The 20,045-nt window shown below is 38.0% G+C and overlaps 1 protein-coding gene across 1 annotated transcript; it reads right to left on the minus strand.

The window, feature by feature from the left end:
- Positions 1 to 8,147: 8,147 nt before the first annotated feature.
- On the minus strand, positions 8,148 to 19,701 carry LOC110928801. Its single transcript, XM_035988659.1, has 4 exons — positions 19,488 to 19,701; positions 18,871 to 19,380; positions 8,763 to 9,137; positions 8,148 to 8,623 (listed from the first exon to the last, which is right to left on the minus strand). Exons 1-4 carry the CDS (start codon positions 19,699 to 19,701, stop codon positions 8,148 to 8,150), a joined length of 1,575 nt encoding a protein of 524 aa, XP_035844552.1.
- Between the last annotated feature and the right edge of the window lie 344 nt (positions 19,702 to 20,045).

The following is a 20,045-nucleotide window of genomic DNA, read 5'->3' on the forward strand; positions in this document are numbered from 1 at the left end:
AGCTAGTTAGTAACTAGTTAAATTTAGTTAGGAGTTTAAACTAATTACTAGTGTGTAGTGTTTTGTAATGGGTGTTAGGGTATTCAGGGACCCTAACTAGCTCAGAAAAGGAAAACAGTGTCATTGACAAAATTTTTATGTTCCGGGTAAAGTCCGGTTGTTCGGTTGGATGCGGATCCGTTAAAGTGCTTAATAAGCATTTAGAGTGTCTTTAATATTATTTTTAGTGATACAATGAATTCCCGACACTTTGAAAGTGTCTAGTATTATTTTCCCATGTTTTTGCACTTTACTAGTGATACAATGAATTCCCGACACTTTGTAATTAGAACATGTTTTAGGCACATCCGGTCACTATAACTATCACCTAGTGACGCAGTTCTACAATCCTCACCTCCCTACACTCCCTACTAGTGTAGTAGACTATTCCTGGCTCATACTGGCCTTAGAGACAGTGTCTGTCTGGTGCTGGCTATGTCAGCACGTTTACTGGGCTATCCGTTCATTGTGCTACTGTGCTTTTGTGCATCAAGTTTGTCACTATAGTTCTGTGTAAATAAATGGAGTGACAGTAAATAAAGTATGATGCATGTATATGTATGTATCAGAATTCAAGTAGCAGTTTATCCACAATTGTAAGCAAGCACAGTAATTAAGCATTAATTAGATATTAATTAATTCGTACGGATACCTGATTTGGTGAGGGTTGTCACAGATCAGTGGTTGCAAACGGTTATACTGGAAACAGTGGGTGATTCTAAGCTATCAGTGGACAGCCATCAGTGGGTTAAAACACTGATTTTGAACAACAGTGATTACCAAGGAAATGAGAGGAGAAGGGTTGACTTCCAGCAGTGGACAGTATTAACATAACAAATGTTTGAACAAAAACAGTGATGTCTGATGGTGAATCAATGAGATATTGAATCTTTGATGATATATTTCAGCTACTTGTCTATCAGTTGGACTTTACAGCAACAGCAGCAGCAACAGCATCATAATATTCTTCAATCAGTGGTTGAGAAAACATCTGCTGCATGTGTACGGTTAAAACACTAAGCTTATCGCCTAGGAATTGATATCCCCCTGATGTAAGCTTTTCACACTCTTGGTATCTATACTTGTTTGTGTATGATAAATCTTGACAACCATGCTCCTAGCATATGCTATGTTCTTTGAGTGTGGCACAAGTTTTTCAAACTTGTTGTCACTGAACTGTAGAAGCCCCTCTTACAAGACATCTACCCAACTTTCTGTCTTTTTAGTACCCCAAGGTGCATGACTTGTTGATGAGATGGTAGAAAGCCAGCAAGAAGGCAAATGTTTCAGGATTGACCTTTTCAAAGAATCCTTTTTCATTGAAGATGTCAAGTGTTTGGTGAAATGAATGACTTGTAAAGGATTGATGTTTTTAAAAGGTGAAGCTGCACATGTAATATATGACACACACACATACACAAAAATAATGACATAAAAACACAATGATAAAAACACAATTGTATAACATATTGGTACACAACCAACACACGTTTGTTTTTTTTTTATAAATATGAAACAATTTAAAAGTTAGTAAACTTAGATAAACCTGGATCTGGGTACACTAAACGGTTAATGGCAGGAACGGTTACATAATGTAGAAACTGCTTGAGGAAACGATGCGAATAACTGAAGAGACACACGTTTACACACAGTTATTACTACACACACAAACCCATTCAGTTAACACGGGAAACTTAAACTGATACACGCTTTATTACGCATGAATCAACGAAAAATATTAATAACCTTTCTAATTATAACATAATAATCCAATCGCTTTTTTTTAACGGAATAATCCAATCGCTTTACCGCCTATTCAATTCCCTACCCCTGACCACCTATAAAATAAACTAACCCAGAAGTCCATAACACATCACCAATCTTCTAACACTAACTCGAAACATCTCTACATTCAACACAACTACAATCATGCCTAGATCACACTACCATTTCGGAGACACAACAGAGGCCAAGAAAATTATAACCACTGCACACTTTGTAGACGATCAAAAGGATTCAGAAATCTTACGAACACTACAGAGAATGCATAACACCGCCACTGCAGATGTAGAGAGAAACAATACTGACATGAACTACAACGTTCTGCAGTATATTTCGAATGGGCTACAGAACGAAGATCAAATAAAGATTATACAATATCTGGATAAACAGTTACAGATAAAGAAAAACATAGCAGTTTCGTTAGAAGAACTCAAGGATACCTTGTCGGAGTACATGAAGACGAAGAACGAAAAGGTTACTATAATGAAGAACTATTAGAAACGTTTCATGATTACTTTTATTTTTTTTATCGCTCATGTATTTGACCTTCTACAAGTGTATCCTATCTACTTAATGTAATAACGTATTTAAATATTGAGACTGTCTTATAACAAATTTACCTAATGACTCTATTTTACCATTTTACCAAAAATTGTATTGGTTTTGCTTAGAATTTAGATGTATTACATAAAGTAACATATTACAAAACACATGATCAAGTAACATATAGAAGTATGTATACTAATTGATTGTAAAGTATTAACACAGCTATAATTGATAAACGTTTATTTTCTTACATAACTTGTGTAAGATTGCTCTACAATATTTAGGTTGATTATTTTACGTGTAAAATATTAATAAATATTAGACAGTAGATGAAACGTATTTGTTAATTTACAAATGCCTGTTGCTATTACAAAAGAATTGTATTTAACGTATACCATTGTGTTATTGCCATTGTGTTAATAATAACAATGTGGTTTTGGGAAACATTACCATAAATACTGCATTTTTGTTATATGTTATATTTGTTAAATATTAATCTAATATAAATTTCTCTATTACAAAAGTAATTAACTATTATCTGCACACAAATTGACATCTATGAACATTAATAACAGCCTAATACAAATAATAGTCACACAAAATACACCAGTCAAAAGCTTTGAAAGTAAATACCAAAAAAAAAAAAACAAAGAAAACAAAACATTTCGCAATCACGAAAACGGCATTACAAGGTACAAACATAAAGTTAACAAATTACTTGAACACACAAACATACTAACTACATTAAAATAAAAAAAAAACATAAGCATAAACCGTTTATGGAATGTGAACAGATAACGACGGAAACGAACTACTTCTTAATGTGTTTCACCTTCTCCAAATTATTCCTAAGTCTCTTCTTGTAGTTCACTCCAATTTGTTTAACAACCATAGAACCACCAACCGTTGAATTAGACATATTGTTGACAGCATCTTGCACTCCTATATGACTTTTGTTAGAATCAGTCATTTGATCATATTGAACAGCGCCCTACATGAAACACAAACAACATGAAACACTTCTATAATTTCTAAATTATTAAAATGATATACGAAAAAACGAATTACCTCTTTATTGATTTGTCTGGCAGAGCCCTCATATTGCTCAGTACCAACAATACCCTAAATGCAACAAACCAACATGTTACACTAAAAAAATAACCAATGTAGTAACATAAAAATAAAACAATTTATTCACCTTCATCACAGATTGACCAACCCTGTCATCATGCTTCTTATCATTACCAATATCCTGCCATAACAAAACAACCAATATTACATTCAAAGTACATAAAAAAAATAACCAACGTAATAACATAAAAATAAACCGATTTATTCACCTCCATCGTAGATTGACCAAAATTGTCATCATGCTTCTTATCATTACAAATATCCTGCCATAACAAAACAACCAATATTTCATTCAAAGTACATAATAATACACATCCAAATAAAAGAATCATTTACCTGAAGTCTCGCTTTAGTAAGGCAATCATTTACCTCCGTATCAATAATAACCTATATATAACATCAAAATCAATTTCCAGCTAACTAATACTATAAAATTTAAAGAAAAATACACTTAACCTCTACTTCAGGTTGCAAATGGTTGCCAGCTGTCTTGTTATCTCCAATAATCTAAACGTAACATACAAACAATTAATCAAATAACAGTAACAGTAACTTATATTACAAAGTTAATAAAGTCATGAAAATAATTAAAAGTTTGAAACTCACAAAAAACCAAACCACAAACAGATATTGAAAATAAAAAACAAAATACATAAAGAGTTACCGATGACTGCGTTGACGGTGTAACAGAATTATCAACTACTGAGCTAAACACTTCATCAGCCATCTCCCATTTAACATCTTTGATCTTTGCACACATTTCAGTTTCTTCATCAATTTGAAGAACACCAGCTAATGGAGGAGTGGCAGCGTCAACAGATGTAGATATAGACCTAGGCTGTATAATACGAAGTAATGTTACTATTATCAAACAAACCAACTTACTAAGGAAAAGTCACTTAAACCCAAATAAAACAAATCATTTACCTGTACAACACTTTGGGTAAGGCTAGCATCTCGCCCATTACCAACAATAACCTAAGAAAACAAAACGTATTAAGTAATATTAAAATAATAGTAACAGTAACCTATATTACAAAGTTAATACAGTCATGAAAACAATTAAAAGTTTGAAACTCACAAAAAACCAAATCACAAATACATATTGAAAATAAAAAACAAAAAAGATAAAGAGTTACCGATGATTGCTTTGACGGTGAAACAGCATTATCAACTAATCAGCTAAATACTTCATCAGCCATCTCCATTCAACATCTTTGATCTTTGCACACATTTCGGTTTCCTCATCAATTTGAAGAACACCAGCTGATGGAGGATTGGCAGCGTCAGCAGTTGTAGATATAGACCTAGGCTGTATAAGCGCATTGATATCATCTCCGAGGTATTTAGAAACAGTAAAACGGTTGGAAAATTTAGGCGCTAAATTATAGGGATCGATCTTAATAACAAAAATAACCATTCGAGAACATAAATTTTCATTCAAATACGATTCTATCCAATTTGGATCATCAACACCCTACAAAAAACATAACAAGCTATCAACACAACTGAACAAACTAATATATACTAATCATGCAAAAAATTCAACAACTAATAATTGTAAATGGAAATGTAAAATAAACCTCTGACAAAGACTTGTTAACTAACTCATCAGCAATATTTTAAGTAGAGATACTGTAGCTTCATTAAAAACAACACATGTCATCTCATCACTGTTACCATTAGTAACACAAAGTTCCAATTTGTATCTGCAAAACAGAAATGATTAATAAAACGAAAAAAAAACAACAAATAAAATATTAAAAAAAACTTACACATAATGTGGATTGACAACATCTTCTTCACAGTTCCAACACAAATAGTAACCGTCAACCATTGACGCCTTCTTATGACATTTGTTACACTTAACATATTTCCAATCACTATGCATTTCCACACCACTTATGTTTGCATCAATGTTGAAAATTGTTCCCTGTACATGATTTAAAGTCAAAAACTAATGATTAAAAGTCAAAGACTAACAAAAAATAATTTATTTGGGTGTATTAGCAATACAATACCTCAGCCACATCTCCTGCTGTAAGAAGGCTGTATATGTTTGCAATACTCGTAATTTGAAAGGTGGCTGCATTGTCTTCATTGATAGTAATTTGAGGAGACTCACTGAAAACAAAAAATGCAACGTATATAAAACATAAAATAAGAATGCATCTAATAAAACATGCCAAATCACATAATTACATAATCCTGTAGGCATCAATTTCAGGTATAGAAAGATTCAAGTAAATTTGAGTCGCCGCAATTGTCATTAAACTTGTAGAACCTAATTCAATACAAACATTTAAAAATAAGTTATAAATAATCAATTAACAATGCAACATATCCTATACATAACACCATACCCTTGTAAGATCGAACTTTGCAAGATGACAAAATAATAACAACTGTATTTTTTGCAATTCTTCGAATATAACCATCGCTAAACTGATTCACCAAGTGTCCCCATAATGAAACATTCACCTTCATATCACTAAATTATATATATTTAAGAATGAGATAGTAAAAATAAACAATATAGACGAAAGAATTAATATAGACAACACTAACATACTTGGTGTCAGAGATAACAATGTTTCGTACACCAGGATTGCAAGATGAAACAGATTCCAATTGATACTGAACAGAGCCCCATTCCCTAAGAACGTCAATAACAACTACACATACACACACACACATATATATAACATAAGAAAACTTGAAGAATAAAAAACTAACAGAATAAAATGCATACATACCTGTAAGATATTTGTCATCATTAACACGATCGGATAACAAATTGAATGGAAGAAAATCAAACACATATCGTCTGAAGACAGACGGATGCGTCAGACAAGTAGTAATACTTGTTGAATACAAGAACTAAATGAAAATATCGCACCGCAATGGACGATACATGGTACTATACTTATGAACAACAAACTTACGAATCCTGTAAACACATCCCTCTTTAAACGCATTCTAAAATAACCTCAGCAAGTTAGATGGAATCTTTGCATGAATAGATGAACCCTGAAAAAACATATACATTTTAAGATTAGATAATTACCAATGTAAAATCAAAAACTAAACAATATCGCATTACAAAGAAATACTTACTTGTGCATCAGATAGAATCATGTCAAACGAAAGGATATGATTTGTTTTAGAGTTGAACGATGTCCAAGCACGCGAGACCAACACATCAACTTGCCAATTATTGGTAAAATAAGCACGTAAATCCAAAATACTTGCACGATTCATTTTATAAGTAATAAGCTGCAAATATATATAAGACTGCAATCAACATCACACATATAATCCATAACAGTATAAACAAAGACTACACATATAGACCCATATATACACACACAAGGCTAATAATACTCAACAAAGAAAACATGTTACCTTTGAATAACCTAGTTTCACAACACCAATTACACAATACTATCAGCTGGCGATAATGGCAAATTATAAAAAACTTCCTTGTACACAACATTTTTAGTCAAATTGTTAGGACATTTTTCTTTATTATCCACATAGAACTTTAGTCCAGCACGAGATGTTACACGAGATGCAGCAACATATAACTGTCCATGGGAGAACACGGGCTTTACTAAGTAAACACAAACATTATTAAAAGTTTGGCCTTGACTTTTGTTAATAGTCATAGTAAAACAAACTTTTATAGGAAAATGTCGTCGCTTAAATTCAAAAGGCCAAGACGAATTACTTGGAGTCATATCAATTCTACCAATGAATACTTTCTCTCCAACATGTGGGCCTGTAATAATCGTACATTCAAGAACACGACGACTTATTTGACTTACAACCAACCGCGTCCCATTACACAAGCCACGTTGCATGTTTAGGTTACGCAACAAAATAACAGGTGCACCAATCTTGAGATGTAATACATGATTCGGAAGTCCAGAAAATTTTAAACTGTTAAGAAACTCAGGAGCATACATAGCACGCAATTCTTCAACATTTTCTGTACTCACACATATCTCATCAGCACTAAACAATGTATACATTTCACCTGGTATCTTCTCAAGAACATGTTGGTTAATCGTATCAACTTCATCATTAGTCGGACAAAGAATGCAACGTTCCTTCAAGTAATCGACATCATTAAATCTGTTCAGAATATTAGGGAACGTATTTAACACAACAGACTCAAGATGTTTATCAGTTACAGAAATTAACATATCTCTTGGTATACGAATCTAGGTAGCATCATCTGATCCATCCACAGAAACTGAAGGAAGACAATCAGACCCCATGTCTAAAAGCCATTTACTAAATTCCTGCATTTGAATAAGATCCCTACCAAAAATACTTGGATCACGTAAACGCATGTTAGTTGTCAAAGAAAACACTTTACATGATCTCCATATATTCGGCGACTTGTTAATCGCTGAAGCAACAATTTCACTTCGTGAACCAAACTAAACAACAGGAAGTATCTGCCAAAAGTCACCACCAAATGCGACAACCTTTCCACCAAATACTTTATGCTCAGCACCAGCCATGCTGTCTCGACACACATCCCTCAATGTTTGATCAACAGCTTCAAATACATGGCGATGTTGTAGAGGTGCTTCATCCCAAATAATAAGTGATGCATAATTTATTAAGTTAGCCAAATCTTAACCAACATCAATGGCACAACAAGAGTCCTTATCAACTTCAATAGGGATGCGAAACCGAGAATGTGTTGTACGCCCACCAGGTAGTAATAAGGAAGCAATACCAGATGACGCAACAGTCAAAACTATCTCATTATTTGATCGAATACGAGCTATAAGGGTCGTCCATAAGAACGTTTTCCCAGTTCCTCCACTACCTAACACAAAAAATACGCCTGCTTTTCTAGCCTGAACAACAGAATATATACTATCAAACACTTCCTTTTGTTGACTATTCAATCCAGCGTATTGCTTAATAAAATGTGTCCTTTCCTCATTAGCATCATACACTCTCTCAAATTGAACCAACCTGTTGATAAATCTATCTTCCGAAGTATGGTCAATCTGCGGTAAGGTTGGAAAGGAACTCAACGACCGGCCACTCTGAATCAACACTTGTTCAATCTCTTTCATAGTATAATTCAATATTTCAGCATCTGAGAAATTCAATGAAAAATTTTTCAAAATTGTTCGATATTTATGAGGAATATCCTCTGATAGGTATTCATAACAATAAAAAAAATCGCCGATGATCACTAACAGTACAAAATAACAAAATTGTAACAAACAATTTACGAAGGCGATCCCCAAATTGCCAATGATAAGCCTGGTGTACAGCATCAACCCATTCAACATCATCACCCAAAAGACTTAATGCTTTACAAGCAGACATATACGTTGGATGTTCCACCCCGTCAACAGTTCGAATCTCTTTAAAACCTCTCGGACCACGCACAACATTTAATAGCATTCTAAGATAATACTTTTCACCCATCGTAGGACTTACATAATATATACGTCCAATAGTTTGAAATAAACCTTTATGGGGCTCCCACACTCTTTCCTTCTCATGCCATGTAAACAAAGTTGGGTATTCGGCATACGTCAATTTCCGGCCAAAGTCATACCTTTCATTTGCAGCCATCCATTCAGTAAACTTTGACATTGCAGCTGTTGTTCGTTGTAGAACATCAGAAATTTAATCATCATCCTTAAAATATACTCTATTACAGCCTTCTTCATGAAATGGGAGTCTTTCAACAGCCACTGAACGATAATGCATGTCAAACTCAAATATCTTCCAACACGCCTCTGATGCTGAAATATACCTACAGTTCATGTACTGCTCAATCTCATTTTCATGATTTAAAAGTGATGTATGTGACAACTCGAGTTTCCAAGATTCTATCTTCACATTAATTGCACATTAATTGTTTAAGTTGTTTGTTTACATGACTTGTTTGCTTTGTAATCGTACACGTTTGTGATATGTTAAATCGTATTGTGATTATTGTGTTTTGTGGTTCGTTGCATTGAAACTTGTGCACTATGATTTGTTTACGTTTGATTTATGTTTGATATATGACTTATGGTTGATTAAATTATGAACTGGTGAATTGTCTGAGTGTCTATGTAAATAAACTAAATTTATGGATGCTGGAATACGGAATTGTGTCATTAACCCCCTCGATGAAACATCTAGAGTTTCACCACACCTCCACTCGACGAAACACCACCATATGCTCGACGAAACGCGATGTTTCGTCATCACCGTGCGAACTGTTTCGCCGTTTGGGCTTTAGGCCCAAGTATGGCCCGATCATGATTTGTTATATTTACGTTTTATACGCGGGGTGTCATTTAGCGAAACCCTAATCCTCTCCTCTTGCTTCTCTGCACTCGACGGCAATCACCAACTCCCCGAAACCCTTACTAGAACACCTTGTAACGGGTAAGCATTTGATTACCCGACTGGATATGTTTATGGTGTCACTTGACTATCTTGTATGATGTTAAGATCTATGCTATCATATGCCATCATCTAGGGTTTCATGTCCTGTTAGACTAGGCCTGATGATTGTAATAGTTCTTGTTATGTCCTATGTTCAGTGTTAATAGTTATGTTTGATGTTGACAGTGTATGACACCTGTTGTATTTCGATTATCATTGGATGCATACATGTTGTAATCTAAATCGTTATGGTTGTTTGTTAACTAGGGTTCATACAGGGTGATTAATGAATATTGTAACTACGTGATCGGTGGTTAAGATGGAACGGGTATAGACGATTAGGAATCAAATATTGATCTATGATTTCATGAGAAGTATTGATGATTGCTGTTGTTGTAATATGGATCTGATTGATATTAATCCTAAACTATTAGGTTTTATGTGTATAGAGTTGTTCATACCCCAACGTAACTGATGAATTCCGACGAAACTCATATATGTCGACGAAACCCTTGTGTCGATGAAACAGGGATGTTTCGCCGAAGGGAAATCACGACGAAACAGGGATGTTTCGTCAAGTAGGTAAACTGTTCTGTAACAAAGTTAAGTCTGTTAAGTCTGTTAATGATTAACTGTATTAGCCTAAATTGAAAAACAGTTATGTGTTGATATGAATCAAATATGTGATGTATGATTTGCATGGACTTGTGCAACAGCTACGTGCTATGATTGTACCTATACATGAATTGTGTGGGTGTAAACTGATTGTGTACTTGCATATACTAGGCTTTGACTGATTAGTTGGAATCAAGTAATTAAATCAACCGAGCAAACCGAGGTGAGTTCACACTTTCTACAAGGCATGGGATTCCCAAGGGTTGGGAATGGGTTAATAAACTAAAACGGAATCTACATATCCTCCTTGGGTAGGATATGTACGGCCATCCTCCTTGGGTAGGATGCCGCTATAAATCCTGCGTATTCTCCTTGGGTAGAACTACGTACGTTCGTCCTCCTTGGGTAGGACAACAACCTTAACTTACTAGACAAAACTCTATCATGAAGTCCCTCCTCTTTATATCGACTTAATCGCCGAGGCCGATGGTGAGCGGGTCATTAGTTAATAGCGCTATTAGGTTTAACAAACCTCACACCGTGTCGTTCGAACGGGCGTGTACTAATGGACTATGGCAAACTGTCAGTGATGATAGACACTGATGCAGGGCACAACTTATATTTCGTTAGTCGTCAATATGGTATGGTCTAGTGGTTCACAGGGGAAGCCACCCACTGATTATGGTTATGGTGGGGGAAACAGGGTAAACTGGTAATTCACATGGGAAGCCCCCACCATCTATGGATATGTTTGGGAAACAGGGTAAACTGGTAATTCACATGGGAAGCCCCCACCATATATGGATATGTTTGGGAAACAGGGTAAACTGGTTAATCATATTTTCAACTATGGGGTAAACCCCACGGCAAGTAAGCCAACTAAAGACAAACTATATTTTCAGAAACAACGTAAAACGAACACCCAACTGTGAACTCGCTCAACTTTATTGTTGACTCGTTGTTACATGCCTTGCGGGCCTTTAGGTGCATATCTACGAAACTTGCTGTCTGAGAAGCTGGAGTGGTCATGGGTCGAGTTACATGGAAACGCAACACACGACTAAGGGTTTATACATGTGGTTTATAAACACTTAACGAGTTAAATATGCTTCCGCTGTAAACTGTGAAATATTGTAACGTTGTAACACTTGTTGTTAATAAATAAGTTTTATTTACATATTCCTATGAGTTCAATGTGATTGATGGCTAAGATCCTGGTCAGTCGCCTCTAAGCGGTGGTACTCCGCATGTGGATTTTGGGGGTGTGACAGATTGGTATCAGAGCCATTGGTTATAGTGAACTTGGTTTTATTTAAAAAGGGGAAAAACGTTTTTGGTAAAACCAGACTATAACCGAACAGTTCTAAAGACGTGAATACGACCATGACACTCAGCTCCAGACTGCAAGGTTCATCTCTCTTATACTCATTGTACTACATACGATATTGCATGTGATTGCATGTTTAGCACAACGATATGAATTCATGTACACTTGCACATGTTATGTGACTGATAGGGTGGTAAATCCCTAAACCTTCATGACTTACACTTCGTGATACCCTTTTTTTGCTACTCGAGTTTGAGGAACCATTTGACATGAGTTAAGAGGAGCTGAGATGAGCAGGCAAATCACAATATTATTGTGGGTGCACACATAATAATAATGTGGGGTGCATGCGAGTCCCTGTGATGCTTAACAAGTGAAAAGGGGTTCCGTCTTGCTATTTGATCAATGTGAAACAAACGAACCTATAGGGGCCATAGCAGTAATTGTCCCCTACTCAAATTCAAATGTGAACTTCTTATTTATCGTTGGATTCTTTCGAAACTCGATGCTGTCGAGTGTTACCTGAACACCCATCTGAACACCTAGCGAACCGTGTAGAATGTTAGGTTCTTATACGAACGTCCCTAAGTTGGATGTCCCAGCGTCGAATGATTGAAAGATACCTTTCTTACTCCTCCTCGTTTGCTGAAACTCATGTATTGACGTCTTCGATCCCGAAGTGTGATCACTTCTGCAACACTCTTGTAACAGACCGTGAATTACTCAAACCACTTGCAACGACGACGGACAGGAGGATGAGCGTAGCACATTACCGACCCCGGTACTTTGACGACCCTGATTACCGGCAACAAGCACCAGCGAATTGGCTTCAATCGAATCCTTAACCCTCGTCAGCGACTCATGGGAGTCAACACCTACGAACCAATCGAGGCATAAGTGGTAATCATTGACCCTTAGTGTGGTATGCGTAACTGCCAGCACAGTGAGTAATGCTTTAGAACGTGGCTTAGGATGCGAAAAGATGGACTATGATGGTGAAGAATTGTAGGGCATGTTTCGAGCAACGACATTGGAGTCAGCAGTCACAACGACAACAAGGTGCTCGTAACCCTAGCTTTCAGTAAAGAAATAAAGGTGCCTACATCATGGATTGGCCGTAGTTAAGTTAAGAGGTCAACGACCAAGGGAACAACCACAGTACATGGAATTCTTGTGACGAAAACCAGCAACACCAGAAATGCTGCTCTTGGAAAGGCATTTAGAGTTGGCATGGGCGACATCAGGACTTTATCACCGTGATAGCTAGTATGAGTAGCAACCCGTTTCGTCTCTGTTCCGTTTGATCTGGATGCTTCTAGGAGTTTGAACCTGTTGTGGAATCGGCTGATGGAAAGCTAACGGAAACCTCATATGATCGTTGGGATGCAGACACGACCTTGTGGGACAAGTGTTCGACAACGACCTTCTTCTGTTATTCTTGATAGGTGTACCCTCTGAGGGGACAATTCTACGTAACCCTCTCCTTCGTGGAGGATTGTTATCTGTTCTAACGCGCCAGAGTGGCACAACGGTTAGCTTCATTTCAACAAGAAAGGCCATGAGTGTCTACGGAAGGATTACCCCGCAATGTTAACACTCGATACTGATGTCAAGGCTAAGGAAAGGAGGATCGAGGATCCACCAATTATTCGTGATTTCTCCCTAAGTGTTACCAGAAGAACTGTCAGGTTTATCTACACATCGTCAGGTGGGATATCAGATTCGTATCATGCCAGAAGTAGCCCTTGTTACTAGTACATCTTATTATCTTACACCAGGAAGGTTGCAGGAACTGCCTAATCAACTTCAGGAATTATTGGACTTGAGTTTCATCGGATCTAGCTTTCGCTTTAAGGAGCCCTCGCTATACCCATGAAGAGAAGCCTTTCCGTATGTGTACTGATTATCGAGAACTCAACAAGGTGACAGTCAAGAACAGTTTGCCTCGACCACGTATGGACAACCTGCCGACCAGTTGCGAGGAACAAGTTTCCATTCGAAAACTCGAAGGTGAACAAGCTATGGTCAAATGGAAATTCTAAGGGGAGAATGCTCTTAGAACAATATGTCGAAGGTAATGCAGCCATTCCAACGTTATACACCATGACCATTGAGTTAACCAACACACCAGCAGCTTCAGGGAATCACATGAATCGACCGCATTTATGGACAACATTCTGAATCCTGACCAGGAGAAAGGAACGCCATGGGTGGCATTGGTGTCTTATTTTAGGGCTTCTGAGGGAGGAGCCACTCTACTTAAGGCCTTGTTAAATGTAATCTCTGGATTAGAGGAGTACCTTTTGGTTATATAATCAGCAAAGTGGAAATGCACGTGGATCTCGCTGAGATCCGTCTTGGTTAGAACTGATCGACACCAAAAAGTCCTTCGTGGATACAGCAACTTCTTAGCCTTATTTGATGCTATCATAGATAAATCACAGGATTTGCGAAAGTCGCGCAGCTTAAATGTCTCTAGCACAGCAGGGTGCTGTGTTCGTGGAAGACAGTACAGGAGGACGTCATCTCAGCTTTCGAATCCCGACACTGCAATGCTCTGAGCATCGGTTTACCCGAGGGTATGGGTGATATAATGGTATACCATGATGGTCGGAATCAGAGTCCCAGTTACACACCAATGCAACACGAGAGAATGATGACTCACGTGATGGAGCTACAATGAGTAACTGCATGATACACAACTGGCGGTGAAAACCGTGGCCTTGGAATTTAGATGGAGGCATTACTTGGACGGTACCAGATGCATCATTTAGACCGATCACAAGGGCCTCCCAAGTACCGACATTCGAAAAAGCTAAAGCATGCAACGTTCCCGCTGGATGGAACTTCTAGATGAATACGACTGCGAAACCTGAATGTACACGAGCCCTCCAGCTCACTATCGACTCTAACTTACCGGTATCAGGCTCGCTCTGTTCAGACTGGAGAACTGAGGGAAGAGGAATTTTTCAAGTTGAACCCATGCAGGGCATGGAGAAGTAACCTTTGACCAGTCAAACGATACACGCTACTTCCTGAAACGAATGTGGGTCCCATTACACGGCAACTGTAGGGAAATTGCGTTGAGCAAGCGCACCAGCTTCGACATTCTAGCCGCCTGGGTTTTTGATGGAAGGCATTAGGATTTATAAACCCTGTACTGGTAATCGACATGAAGTCTCATCTAGTTAAGTATGAGAATGATAGATCGACTTGTGGAAAGTCAAGGTGTAGCGCAGCAACCAGCAACATTCACATGGAAATAAAAACATACTGCCCTGGATTTGGTCGATAGTCTACTTATAACTCGAAACGGAAACGACATCACCTGGATACTCATTGATTGTCTTGTGCAGTCCGCATACTATCTAGCCATCAAAGAAACAGATAAGTTTCTACACTTGCAGTCATCTGCTTAAAGGAAGGGGTTGCTCGGCACGGGGTGCCAACCTTCATTACCTCTACTCGCAACTCACGATTTACATCTGATTTGTGGCAAGCAATGCACAAATCCTTTGGGTCGCATTTGGACATGAGCACAACATATCATCCATGGACGGATGGACAGACTGAACGCACCGTCCAAACTCTTGAAGACACATTTCGAGCATGTGAAATCGACCTTGGCAACGCTCGGAGACGACACCTCCCTTTAGTGGAGTTTTCGAATAACAACAGTTACCACACCAGCATTCAGGCCACCCCATTTGAGGCATTGTACGGACGTAAATTCCAATCACCTCTTTGTTGGGCAGAAGCGGGTGACAGCCAAATCACTGGCCCAAAACTCGTGGTAGACACAACTGAGAAGATTGCTCAGATACAGCAACGAATGGCGGCAGCTCGTGACCGTCAGAAAAGCTACGTTGATAAGCGCAGGAAGCCACTCGAGTTCCAGGTTGGGGATCGAGTGCTACTCAAAGTCTCATCGTGGAAAGGTGTAGTTCATTTTGGCAAGCGAGGTAAACTTAACCCACGATACGTCGGACCTTTTGAAATCATTGAGAAAATAGGCAAAGTGGCCTACAAACTGAACCTACCAACAGAACTCAGTGGAGTTCACAACGTTTTCCACGTATCAAATCTGAAGAAGTGTCTGTCAGATGAGACCCTCGTAGTTCCTCTGAAGGAGCTCACTATCGACGATCAGTTGCGATTCGTCAAGGAACCAGTTGAAATCACAGACCGAGACGTTAAGGTCCTCAAGCACACCAGAATACCTCTTGTTTGAGTTCGTTGGAATTCCCGTCGTGGCCCAGAGTTCACCTGGGAACGAGAAGACCAAATGAAACTCAAGTATCCCCAGTTGTTCAAGAACAATGCAACCACTACTGAGGCTGAAGCTACTACAGAATTTCATGACGAAGTTCCAAATCAACGGGGGGATGATGTGACACCCCAGGAAAAACCGCTAAACCACGCAACTTAACTAGCTTCCTCAGTAACCGCATGATAAATTTCAGGACGAAATTTCTTTCAAGTTGGGGATAATGTGACAACTCGAGTTTCCAAGATTCTATATTCGCATTAATTGCACGTTAGTTGTTTAAGTTGTTTGTTTACACGACTTGTTTGCTTTGTAACTGTACACGTTTGTGATATGTTAAATCGTATTGTGATTATTGTGTTTTGTGGTTCGTTGCATTGAAACTTGTGCACTATGATTTGTTTACGTTTGATTTATGTTTGATATATGAATTATGGTTGATTAAATTATGAACTGGTGAATTATCTGAGTGTCTATGTAAATAAACTAAATTTATGGATGCTGGAATGTGGAATTGTGTCATTAACCCCCTGATGAAACATCTAGAATTTCACCACACCTCCACTCGACGAAACACCACCATATGCTCAACGAAACGCGATGTTTCGTCATCACCGTGCGGACTGTTTCGCCATTTGGGCTTTAGGCCCAAGTAAGGCCCGATCATGATTTGTTATATTTACGTTTTATACGCGGGGTGTCATTTAGCGAAACCCTAATCCTCTCCTCTTGCTTCTCTACACTCGACGGCAATCACCAACTCCCTGAAACCCTTACTAGAACACCTTGTAACCGGTAAGCATTTGATTACCCGACTAGATATGTTTGTGGTGTCACTTGACTATCTTGTATGATGTTAATATCTGTGCTATCATATGCCATCGACTAGGGTTTGATGTCTTGTTAGACTAGGCCTGATGATTGTAATAGTTCTTGTTATGTCCTATGTTCAGTGTTAATAGTTATGTTTGATGTTGACAGTGTATGACACCTGCTGTATTTCGATTATCGTTGGATGCATACATGTTGTAATCTAAATCGTTATGGCTGTTTGTTAACTAAGGTTCATACAGGGTGATTAATGAATATTGTAACTACGTGATCGATGGTTAAGATGGAACGGGTATAGACGATTAGGAATCAAATATTGATCTATGATTTCATGAGAAGTGTTGATGATTGCTATTGTTGTAATATGGATCTGATTGATATTAATCCTAAACTGTTAGGTTTTATGTGTATAGAGTTGTTCATACCCCGACGTAACTGATGAATTCTGACGAAACTCATATATGTCGACGAAACCCTTGTGTTGACGAAACAGGGTTGTTTCACCGAAGGGAAATCACGACGAAATAGGGATGTTTCGCCGAAGGGAAATCACGATGAAACAGGGATGTTTCGTCAAGTAGGTAAACTGTTATGTAACAAAGTTAAGTCTGTTAAGTCTGTTAAGTCTCTTAATGATTAACTGCGTTAGCCTAAACTGAAAAACAGTTATGTGTTGATATGAATGAAATATGTGATGTATGATTTGCATGGACTTGTACAACAGCTACGTGCTATGATTGTACGTGAATTGTGTAGGTGTAAACTGATTGTGTACTTGCATATACTAGGCTTTGACTGATTAATTGGAATCAAGTAATTAAATCAACCGAGCAAACCGAGGTGAGTTCACACTTTCTACAAGGCATGGGATTCCCAAGGGTTGGGAATGGGTTAATAAACTAAAACAGAATCTACATATCATCCTTGGGTAGGATATATACGGCCATCCTCCTTGGGTAGGATGCCACTATAAATCCTGCGTATTCTCCTTGGGCAGAACTACGTACGTTCGTCCTCCTTGGGTAGGACAACAACCTTAACTTACTAGACAAAACTCTATCATGAAGTCCCTCCTCTTTATATCGACTTAATCGACGAGGCCGATGGCAAGCGGGTCATTAGTTAATAGCGCTATTAGGTTTAACAAACCTCACACCGTGTCATTCGAACGGGCGTGTACTAATGGACTATGGCAAACTCTCAGTGATGATAGACACTGATGCAGGGCACAACTTATATTTCGTTAGTAGTCGATATGGTATGGTCTAGTGGTTCACAGGGGAAGCCCCCCACTGATTATGGTTATGGTTTGGGAAACAGGGTAAACTGGTAATTCACATGGGAAGCCCCCACCATCTATGGATATGTTTGGGAAACAGGGTAAACTGGTAATTCACATGGGAAGCCCCCACCATCTATGGATATGTTTGGGAAAAAGGGTAAACTGGTTAATCATATTTTCAACTATGGGGTAAACCCCACGGCAAGTAAGCCAACTAAAGACAAACTATGTTTTCGTAAACAACGTAAAACGAACACCCAACTGTGAACTCGCTCAACTTTGTTGTTGACTCGTTGTTACATGCCTTGCAGGCGTTTAGGTGCATATCTACGGAACTTGTTGTCTGAGAAGCTGGAGTGGTCATGGGTCGAGTTACATGGAAACGCAACACACGACTAAGGGCTTATACATGTGGTTTATAAACACTTAACGAGTTAAATATGCTTCCACTGTAAACTGTGAAATATTGTAATGTTGTAACACTTGTTGTTAATAAATGAAAGTTTTATTTACATATACCTATGAGTTCAATGTGATTGATGGCTAAGATCCTGGTCAGTCATGCCTCCAAGCGGTGGTACTCCGCATGTGGATTTTGGGGGTGTGACAATGTAAATGTTGTTCTCCCACCTTGACCTTCCAATACTGCGGTAGCACGATCTTGACCTTTGTTAATATAGCTGAAAAGATATTTAACCAACATTCCTTGGTTACACCATTCAACATTGATATGGCAACCATACTTTATAAGCAACGCACGATTATAATGAACAACATATCCATTATCTAGCATAATATCTTGCCGACCAACATGAACTTTACGTGAGTTATTACGTCGTCGATACGACGACCACCCATCATTTCTAATAAAATTTTCGTCACAATAACTCTTCGGAAATCCATTAGTACATTTGCCATCATTCATACAACGACTCGAAGGTCTAAGGTTTCCACATGGACCATGCATCATATGAGTACCAACATTTAAAAAACCGATTGGGTCACCCGATTCAGAAGGCAGCTCAGCAGATATAAATCTATCAATTTCATCCGGTGAAGAAATTTTATCAGCTTGACTAAGAAACACAAGAATGTGGCAATGTGGCAGACCACATTTTTGAAACTCTATTGTGTAAAGAACTGCAAAGACAAAAAAGAAAAAAACACAATGTTTTAACACACATCATAATAACACATTAATCACATGTTAACATACAACCATTGAGAATAAAATTCACTTAACTTACCCGCTTTAGGAACACCAAAATGATGCTTTTTCCTTATGTCTTTCATGAGCTCATCAAGTTTGATCTTAAATACCCGTGCAACAATATCAGGTCTTTCAGATACTAAGTGACCCACTGTGTTTTCCTGCAAATGCCGTTGAATTTCATGCCATTTTGGGTTACACATCATGGTAATAAAAAGATCCGAAATACCAGCCCAACGACAAATTGCCATCGCATCTTGATATTGTTGTATCATATGCCTAGCCCCCCGGTGAAGGACGCTGGCAACACAACACGTCGACCTATAGAATCACAGTTTGTCTCACCTTCTAATATACGATCATGCAACCCATTATACAACTCCGAACGAATTGTTGTCTGATGAGTCTTGTACCATTGTAAGTCATGTTCAAGCACTTGCGTATATGCATCAACAACAAATGTAAGAAATAACCGGCCAGAACTATGCAATGTTCTACCTTCTTCCATTCTAACCATCAACCGAAAACAATAGTATTCTCTCAATGAAACATTTTTTCTTTTACTTTCAGCACTAATATTACTTAGAGGAATGCC

The sequence above is a fragment of the Helianthus annuus genome, chromosome 1 (genome assembly GCF_002127325.2).
Source record: "Helianthus annuus cultivar XRQ/B chromosome 1, HanXRQr2.0-SUNRISE, whole genome shotgun sequence".
NCBI lineage: Eukaryota > Viridiplantae > Streptophyta > Magnoliopsida > Asterales > Asteraceae > Helianthus > Helianthus annuus.